This window comes from Podarcis liolepis (genome assembly GCF_965112155.1).
Source record: "Podarcis liolepis genome assembly, chromosome: 2".
Classification (NCBI taxonomy): Eukaryota; Metazoa; Chordata; class Lepidosauria; order Squamata; family Lacertidae; genus Podarcis; species Podarcis liolepis.
Window position 1 is genome coordinate 123701026 of NC_139555.1, and position 10162 is coordinate 123711187.

Consider the following 10162-nt stretch of genomic DNA (forward strand, 5'->3'; position numbering starts at 1 on the left):
TATGATACATGCTTTTGCCTATACTCCCAATATGATGTGTGTGTTTTAAGGTGGGGGGGAGGTTGTATTAAAAAACCCAACCACAGATTGACTTATACAGTGGTACCTCTGGTTGTGAACGGATCCGTTCCTGATGCCCATTCGCAACATGAAAAGCCTGCAACCTGAAGCGCCGTATCGGCGCAGGTGCGCGCCGCAATTTGGCGCATGCATGAAGCGCGATTTAGCGCTTCTGCGCATGAGTGAGCGGCGAAACCCGGAAGTAACCCTTTCCAGTACTTCCGGGTCACTGCGGGACGCAACCTGAAAAAACGTAACATGAAGCAAAAGTAACATGAGGTATGACTGTACAGTGGTGCCCCGCAAGACGAATGCCTCGCAAGACGGAAAACCCGCTAGACGAAAGGGTTTTCCATTTTTGAGCTGCTTCGCAAGACGATTTTCCCTATGGGCTTGCTTTGCAAGACGAAAACGTCTTGCGAGTGTTCCGATTTCTCCCCGCTTCCCCCCCTTTTTCTAAGTCGCTAATAGCCTTTTAGCCGCTAATCCGCTAAGCCTTTAATAGCCGCTAAACCGCTAATAGCGCTAATCCGCTAATAGGGTTGCTTCGCAAGACGAAAAAACCGCTAGACGAAGAGACTCGTGGAACGGATTAATTTCGTCTTGCGAGGCACCACTGTATTATAAACTGCATAGAAACCACCGTTACCTTCAGCAGCTCCACCTGAGAGAAGATAAAGCTTGATCCACAAATCTACATAAAATAACCACTGGAAACGAATCATTTGAGCATCGCTAGAAGGAAAACCTGACCTGAGCCTGCTCCCACACTCCAGACATGGTATCTCTCCTATTCGGCTTTTTGTGTAGCCGTTGAGCGTTGAATTACGAGCAAATCTTTTCCCACAGGCGGGGCACTCTTTCTTCCTCTGCCTCCTACGAGTTTTGGGGTGGACCGGAACTTCATAGCAGTCGCTATCCAAGAGAGCAGCAGGTTTCGTCTTCTTCTCTTTGGTTTTATTTCCTTCCTGTTCCTTCGCTGCCCCTTGAGGCCCAACATCGGTTTCTGGGCCATTCTTGCCTTCCTCGGATGCCGGAGGGGCTTTGCTTTCGCTGTCCGTCTCCCAAACATCCCCAGCTGAAAGACAAAGAGAGAAACTGGACATGAGTGCAAAGGAGGAAACAGAATGAAGGGCGGACAATTCCATAATGTAAAGACTAACGATAAAAATGGCTCTGTCTGGACATGCTTTCCAAGTCTTGCTGGGGGCGCCAATCCTGCCACAAATTACCGTATTTTTCGCCCTATAAGACATACTTTTTCCCCTCCAAAAATGAAGGGGAAATGTGTGTGTGTCTTATGGGGCGAATGCAGGCTCCTTGGCTTCAGCAATAGCAATGCGAAGCCTCCGAAGCCTGCGCTCTGGAGGCTTCGCGTTCCTTCCGCTGAAGCCAGGAGAGTCTGCTCTTTGAGGCTGGCGGTGGGGAAAGCAGCGCTTCCCCCATCGCCAGCCCCAGAGGATGGGGGGCAGCAGGAAGGCGCACGACGCCTTCCCGCTACTCTCCAACCCTCCTGTGGGCTTTTGCGGGAGATGGGGGAATTCCCCCACCTCGTAGAAAAGCCTGCAGGAGCAGCGCACCCTTTAAAGAGCGCACCGCTCTTGGGGGCTTTTCCCCAAGGTGGGAGAAGGGACTGACTGGCCGAGTCAGTCCCTTCTCCCTCCTGCGGGCTTTTGCAGGAGGTGGGGGAATTCCGTCACCTCCCACAAAAGCAGGGAGCAGGTCTTGGAGTAGCGCACAGGCTGCATGCAGCCTGTCCACTGCTCCCAGAGATGCGCGGGGGGGGGGGATCATATGTTTTTACTTGATTTCCCCCCCTGAAAACTAGGTGCGTCCTATGGGCCGGTGCGTCCTATAGGGCCAAAAATACGGTAGGTCCTGCTGGTTGATTTGCAGTTCATAGAAAATTAATTGGGGGAAATGGTTCAGCCAGGACAGTTGCTTGCTAGGAGAGCTGCGCCTGACAATAAATGGAAGCCGAAGGAAGTGCTAATATTTGTAATGCCAACCAATGGGTCTTTCCCCTGGCCTTGATCCAGCCCCCAGCACAGCTGATTGGCTCTTTTGTCTGTCCTTTATTCTCCCCCAGGACAATGGGAGATGATGGGGGCTGTGATATGACCACAAAGGCTGGGGGAATGTTCAACTCTCACATATTTATCTATTCCATGTGTAGATCGCTTGCTATCTGAAAGATCTTAAATCGGTTTACACTAGATAATTAAGTGTGTAAATATGTTTGTGTGTGTGTGCTCTCTGACTTTATTTACAGTACAGTGGAACCTCGACCGTCGAACGCTTCGGAAGTCGAACTTTTTGGCTTTTGAATGCCGACAACCCGGAAGTGAATGCTTCTGTTTCCGAATGCACCTCAGAATTTGAATGGCTTCCGAGGTGCGTTTCTCCATTTTCTCCATTGCAATTGCCAACTGGCAATTGTGCCTCGGTTGTCAGACGTTTCGAAAGCTGAACAGTCTTCTGGATCGACAACTGAGATTCCACTGTATAAAATTAAAATATACATAATATGAAGCACAAGATGCTGGCTGTTCTTGCAGACCCTGCTAAAAGCAACGCCAAAAAAAAAAAAAGGCTTTCAAATGTTGCACCTATAAAACTCAAGGCTTTTAGAAACCATGGCTTGAAAAGGCAGGCTTTGCTCTGAAACCCCTCAGTTATCAGATGGATTTCCCCAGGCCTATATCTATATGAGGGCACCCCATCATTTCTGGCCGATGTACAGACTGAAAAATATCTACAGACCTACCTGTCAAGGTCTCCTGGCCACACAGGTCTTCTTTTTCTTCAAGCAAGGAGACGAGATCAGATTTGGGCACCAGAGGCCCTTCTTTGAGGGACAATGAAGAAATGTTAAGTTCTTACTTATGGTACTCGTGGCTGCAAAATTATTCAGAAACAATAAAAAGCAAATAAATAGTAAAAGGAAGGTGAGGTGGGAGTGTTGCTTGTTGGATTGGCACCTTAGCTTGCGCCTTGCTGTGTATCTATTCCTCTTGCCTTGCTTTCGTTCTGCCCTGATTTAGGCATTAAACTCAGCTGGGAGTTCAAGTTCTCCGTCTGGCAGTGCGAGGCAGGAACCCAGGAAGACAAGTCAGCTCTGTTCCCCGCACAGTTCTCCTTCCCCTTAGCAGAGAGAAGAGCAGACTTCCTGTTTGGACCAGCCCACCACCTCCAAAGTATGGGAATGTTGAGGAAGGTAGGAGAGGATTTATTGATTAAATAAATCCCTAAGGAAGTCAGACTATCCTCCACCAGGGCCAGGGCCTTTTCAGTGATGGCTCCGACCTGATGGAATGCTCTGCCCCATGAGACTAGGGCCCTTCAGGATTTAACCTCCTTCAACCGGGCCTGTAAGGCAGAGCTATTCCGCCTGGTCTTTAATTTGAATTCAGCCTGATCTTTTATTTCCCTTCTCTTCTCTTCTCTTCCCTCCCCCTCCACTTTTATGAAGATTACCCGCTCTGAAACCCCACAGCTAATTCTCCCCTGGCCTCTTCGCTGGCCCAAGTAGGACCAATTCAGCCAGCTAGCTCTGAGGATTATCTAATGCTTATTTCCCCTAAATTGATTTTTGATTTTTGAATTTTATTGTTATTCATGTTTTTATACTGTATTTTATGCTGCTTTTATAATGAAGTGTTTTAAATTTGTTGTTAGCCACCCTGAGCCCAGTTTTTGAACCAGGAAGGGCGGGGTATAAATAAAAAATTAATATTATTATTACTATTATTATTATTAATATAATCCATCCTCACTCACACTAGTGAGCAAGCAGCTGAGCACATTTCCTTGCAGATTGCTGGAAGCAAGCTGATGGATTCGTTAGAATCATTTAAGTTAAGCAATCCAGTCTGGATTGTTCCTGGCAAGTTTCCCCTTTTTATTTCCCTCTTAAAATAACAACAACATGGCAGTCTTGTTTAAAAGTAAGAGTAAAGTTTACAGTCGTAACTTGGAAGTCAAACAGCCTAGTTCTCAAACATTTTAGCTCCCAAACGATCGAAACCTGGAAGTGACTGTTCCGCTTTTCTAATGTTCTTTAGGAAGCCGGATGTCCGACAGGGCTTCCGCTGCTTCCGATTGGCTGCAGGAGCTTCCTGTAGCCAATCCGAAGCCGTGCTTTGGTTTCTGAACGTTTTGGAAGTCGAAGGACTTCCGGAATGGATTCCGTTCGACTTCCAAGGTACGACCGTACAGTGGTGCCCCGCAAGACGAATGCCTCGCAAGACGAAAAACTTGCTAGACGAAAGGGTTTTTTTTCGGTTTTGCGTTGCTTCGCTAGACGAATTTCCCTATGGGCTTGCTTCGCAAGACGAAAACGTCTTGCGCTTTTTTTTAAAAAGCCGCTTGAAGAGGCGCAGTTGCGACGGACCGTGCTTCGCAAGACGAAAAACATCGCAAGACGAAAAGACTCGCAGAACGAATTCTTTTCGTCTTGCGAGGCACCGCTGTACTTACATTCAGTTCACAGTAGTATTCGGAAGACAGGCTTTATCTTGTGGTTACAGTTACATTTGTAGAGAAAAGAAGTCTCCGAGCTAGGCCTCAGACTTTCTACCGTGTGGCTTCCATCCTTTGTAAAAATGAGCCGTGTGCTGCTGGCTAAGAGCCAGCAGAGAGGAAGATGGCAAAAGAGCCAAAGATGGCTGGCCCTTTTATAGAGTCTGGTAGGGTCACGCCCATCTACCTGTTCACACACAGGGGGAGGATGCTCCAGAGCAGGTATGACAGGAAGCCCTCCCTGTCCGGAGCAACATTCCCCTGTGTGTCCACTCTAGGCAACAGGAAATGTTGTGTTTGACTGCTTCAGCCATGATACATCCCACACAAAAGAGACTCAAGAAGCATCATCTGGTTTCTGAACTGACTCCTCATCACAACTTTAAAAAGCCATTGACTTATTGGCCAGGCCAGAAGGAATCACCTCAGGGATGAAGCTGGACCAGGCTATAGAGATGTCTAGTCCAGTATCCTGTTCTCCCTGGGGCCAACGGGATGCCTCATCAGGAAGCCCAGAAGCAAGACCCGAGGCCGAAGCTTAGTCAGAATGGACCACTGGCTGCATCCTTCCTCCCTGGAAACATCTTCATAGAATCATAGAGTTGGAAGAGACCACAAGGGCCATCGAGTCCAACCCCCTGCCAAGCAGGAAACACCATCAGAGCACTCCTGACATATGGTTGTCAAGCCTCTGCTTAAAGACCTCCAAAGTAGGAGACTCCACCACACTCCTTGGCAGCAAATTCCACTGTCAAACAGCTCTTACTGTCAGGAAGTTCTTCCTAATGTTTAGGTGGAATCTTCTTTCTTGTAAGTTAACCAGTAAGTTATAAGAATCACAGGAGGACTATTCAAAAAGGGGAAATGGGGTCCTTACCCAGAGAGGCCACGTTCTGGTAGTTCTCCAGCATGACTTGCTTGTACAGAGCTCTTTGGCCTGGATTCAGCAGCGCCCACTCCTCCTCCGTGAAAATCACAGCCACCTCCTCAAAGGACACCAGACCCTAAAAGAAGAAGAAAGAATTACTGCAATATATACCATTATCCCAGGTTGTTTTTTTGCTTTTTCTATGTTTTTAACGTCTGGTGTTTTATGGCATTTCTATATAGCGCTGGAAGTTGCCCAGAGTGCCTGGGGGAACCCGGTCAGATGGGCAGAGCAACAACAACAACAACAACAACAACAACAATTCACCAAAGCAATAGCAGAAAAGCAAAACAAAACAAAAGAACAGCTTGATGGATAATAATAATAATAATAATAATAATAATAATAATAATAATAATAATAATAATAATTTTATTTATACCCCGCGCTCCCCAGCCAAGACCAGGCTCAGTGCGGCTAACACCAAATATAAAAACAATTGATTGAAATACAGCTTAAAAAAACAAGATTAAAATACAACATTAAAACATTGAAATGCAGCCTTATTTCAGTGGAAACTCAATCAAAATCTTTTTTGGGGGATGAAAATGTCAAGTCTTCACGAAGGCCAGCTATCCAGACTGGTCCTACATGGGCCATAAAAAAGCCAGGGAAGTCCCCAAATAGGAGTTCCAACACAGAAGGAGAAAGCAAAAAAGAAAGAGGGGGAGGGAATCAAGCTGATTCCAAGCCAAAGGCCAGGCGGAACAACTCTGTCTTACAGGCCCTGCGGAAAGATGTCAAATGCCGCAGGGCCCTAGTCTCTTGTGACAGAGCGTTCCACCAAGTTGGGGTCAGTACTGAAAAGGCCCTGGCCCTAGTTGAGACGAATCTTACCACCTTGCGACTTGGGACCTCCAAAATGTTGTCATTTGTGGACCTTAAGGTCCTCCGCAGGGCATACCAGGAGAGGCGGTTCTTATGGTCCTTTTTTATTGCAAAGCCATAGAACCCAGCCTCCTGGATAATGGCGTTGTCCCGAGTGAATCTCCACCCCCAGTCTCTCCCACTTCCTCACTCATCATCATCACCTCCTCTACGGGTGCCGCTAAGTGCCCTCTGTCTTTGAGCTCTTTGCTCTCCTACTTTTAAGGCTTGCCGGGTTCTGGGAGATGGTGGGTCTGGAATGCAACTGATCAGCCTGCTGCTGCTCTGCCTCTCCCATCATTTCCCAACTTTCCCCCTCATCTGTGACCTCCCTCAAACCCCTGTTGTAAATCTAACCCGTCTTCCTCTTCCTCCTCCCTGGAAGGGTCAGGATGGGGACCACTCCTCCTCCTCAGCCCAGTCCCTGACTGGGAGCAAATTCCACAGTTTGAACCATGCGCCCTGTGAGAGTTCCCAACAGAAGGAAAACAAAGCACTCCACACAGTGAGGAGTTGCTGTGCTCAGATTCTCTTGCTGGTTTCCCACAATGCATCTGGTTTCCCGCCGTGAGAACAGGATGCTGGGCAAAATGGGCCAATGATCTTGCATCCTTCTGTTGCAGAAGGATCCCCCAAGAGGGATATATATTCTGGTGAATAACAGAGGAAATAATTCACTTTATCTCTAGCTGGCATAATGTGAGTTTGGAATGCTCTTATTAAAAGTGGGGCAAAATGTAGTCGGAACACAAAAGGGTAATACTTGGAGAAGGCATGACGTTTTAGGAAACTGGATAGCTAATGTAAGTGGCATCAGCCTAATCATCTAGCCCAGATAATGCTCTCATACCCTTTGACACCTAGGTGGCATCTAAGTGGCAAACTAGGAATTTAATTTCAACTTCATGTGTCTCTGTCCTAATTGTGGGTTGGTTCTGGAGTGTAGTTCTGCTCATGGAATGGCCATTCCAGGTTCCCACTCATGGAAGATCAGAGGTGAATTTCACTGATTCCCTATTCACCCCACATCACCACGCATCCTCCCACCTACTTTTTAGTGTAAGGATCCCTCCAGCATAAGCCCAATGTTAGAAACTCAGATATGTAAGCTGTTTGCCAAATGGAGCCTTAAACCTCGGTTACGGAATGTCTAGTCGCAAGTTGTTGGTTTTTTTTGCAAGGTTTTTTTCTAAAGCAATTTTATTCATGCGTCGCATGGGGTGCCATTTTGACTGTCAGCGCCCACCAGGTGACTTGCGCCGCAATGCAGGGGGCTGCAGTTATACTCTTGAGTCTCACATCTCGGCACACATCTCAAACTGAACATGCCATGTCGTAAAACCCCAAAATTCTGAGCGCTGTAGGAAGTCCCATTGCCTTGAAGCAGGCAGGACTCAACTGGGGGAGACTCCTCCCACTGAAGGAGGGAAGGAACCTATTTGCATAGCCCCGCCTCTGAGGCAAGTGGGAGGAGCAACCCTCTCGGGACGACCACCTCCACTCAGTGTGGATCCTTCCCCTACCTGCACTGGGTGCAAATCAGCTCTTTCCACTTCGCCACAAGGAGGAAAGGATCCGGAACGCGTCAGTGATGTTTGTCCCCTGCCTGTCAGGGTGACAAGAAGAAAACACACCAGCGGAGATATTTTCAGCGTCGCTTGCCTGAGAAGCCCTGTTTGCTGCAGGACACAATTTAAGGCACGACTCCCCTGAGGAGAGGCTGCAGAATTTGGTCTGATTTATATATTTCCTGAGATAAATATTTATACAGTGGTACCTCGGGTTACAGACGCTTCAGGTTACAGACTCCGCTAACCCAGAAATAGTACCTCGGGTTATGAACTTTGCTTCAGGATGAGAACAGAAATCGCGTGGTGGCAGCGGGAGGCCCCATTAGCTAAAGTAGTGCCTCAGGTTAAGAACAGTTTCAGGTTAAGAACAGACCTCCGGAACGAATTAAGTTCTTAACCCGAGGTACTACTGTATGACGCTATTCATTTCAAAAATATCGGACTGGTTTACAACATTTATACATGAATGAAAATTAGACACCCTGTTTTCACGGTGCCCCACCAGACGCCTGTGGGAGATCGGCAAGCCGGGTTCTGCCCCTACTCTCTCCATGCCATGTTTCATCTTATAATCTTAAAAGGTAAAGGGACCCCTGACCATTAGGTCCAGTCGTGGCTGACTCTGGGGTTTTGGCGCTCATCTCGCTTTACTGGCCGAGGGAGCCGGCGTTTGTCCGCAGACAGCTTCCGGGTCATGTGGCCAGCATGACTAAGCCGCTTCTGGCGAACCAGAGCAGCGCACGGAAACGCCATTTACCTTCCCGCCGGAGCGGTACCTATTTATCTACTTGCAATTGACGTGCTTTCGAACTGCTATTTTGGCAGGAGCAGGGACCAAGCAACGGGAGCTCACCCTGTCGTGGGGATTCGAACCGCCGACCTTCCGATTGGCAAGTCCTAGGCTCTGTGGTTTAACCCACAGCGCCACCCGCGTCCCTTATCTTATAATCTTAGAATAGCAGAATTGGAAGGGACCCTGAGGGTCATCTAGCCCAACCCTGTCAGGTGTGCGTGCAGGAGCCAGGCCCTGTGACCAATAGGACTTTGCAGGACTGGGGCCTTCCTCAGTTTGTTCTGAAGAGGCAAGGTGTGGCCGCACAGGTGAGGCCGATTGGTAGCAAGAGCTGGGAAGGTCAGCATTTCCCTTCAGCTCTTTGCCACAGCAACACGCTTCCTGCCTTGGGCTTCTTGCTTCCTGATCTTTGAACCTCGGCTTCTTGACTCCCTGCTTCTTGATCCTCGGACCCCTGACTTCATGACTCCCTCCTTCTTGACCCTCGGACTCTTGGCTTCCTGACTCCTGGCTTCTGGGCCCCCGTTCCTGCTCCCACCCCACCATCTTGCCCCCGGTCCTGACGTCCCCTGCTGGGACGTCGATTGCCCATGAACCGGACCTTGAGAAACCCGCTTCAATGCAGGAATCTCTACTAAACCATCCATGACAGATGGCCATCCAACCGCCGCTTAAAAACCTCCAAGGAAGGAGAGACCACAACTTCCGGAGGGAGACCATTCCACGAATGAACAGCTCTTACTGTCAGAAAGGTCTTCCTGATGTTTAGTCGGAACCTCCTTTCTTGTAACTTCAAGCCACGGGTTCGAGTCCTACCCTCCGGGGCAGAAGAAAACAAGATTGCTCCATCTCCCATGTGACAGCCTTTGAGATAGTTGAATAAAGCTATCACCTCTTACTTGCCCTTTCTCTGAGCTAAAAGGTCCCAAACGCTGCAACTTTTCTGGATGCCCTTTTCTCAATAATAAATAAATAAAACTTTCTGAAATCTGCAGTGTCCTTTTGAGGTCCTGCCCCAAAGGCTTTCTGGCGGTTCCCTCCTTGCAAGAAGTGAGGTTACGGGGAACCAGGCAGAGGGCCTTCTCGGTAGTGGCGCCTGTCCTGTGGAACGCCCTCCCATCAGATGTGAAGGAAATAAGCAGCTATCTTATCTGCTGCTAACTCGACTTCAAACCCCCCCCCCCCCGAGGCGCACTCCATTGTTTTTCGAGACAATCGGATGCCAACAATGGTTGTCGCATATCCATTTTCTTCAGCGTTTCAACTGAAGGGCTAATTTTTATTAAGAAGAACCACTAACAACTTGGGCTCTACATACTTGCACAGCCACCTGCTCCTTTCATCATATAGCATTTTATCCGAGCTGCCTCTGATCTTTCACATATAAAACACACACACAAACCCCAAGCAGGACATTATACT

The 10162-nt window shown here is 48.3% G+C and overlaps 1 protein-coding gene and 1 long non-coding RNA gene across 2 annotated transcripts in view; one reads left to right on the top strand and one right to left on the bottom strand.

The window, feature by feature from the left end:
• Nucleotides 1-10162, bottom strand: part of LOC310701082 (uncharacterized protein) — a 35914-nt gene that overhangs the window by 21194 nt on the left and 4558 nt on the right. Inside the window, exons 4-7 of the mRNA XM_083491297.1 lie at nt 7900-7982; nt 5459-5585; nt 2828-2908; nt 814-1138 (exon numbers count right to left, since the gene is read on the bottom strand). Of these exons, the coding sequence (XP_083347423.1) occupies nt 814-1138; nt 2828-2908; nt 5459-5585; nt 7900-7982 (616 nt within the window). The remainder of the gene's footprint in view (nt 1-813; nt 1139-2827; nt 2909-5458; nt 5586-7899; nt 7983-10162) is intronic.
• On the top strand, nt 3827-4737 carry LOC310702276. Its single transcript, XR_014523428.1, has 2 exons — nt 3827-4264; nt 4524-4737. It is a non-coding gene; the product is annotated as an uncharacterized lncRNA (long non-coding RNA).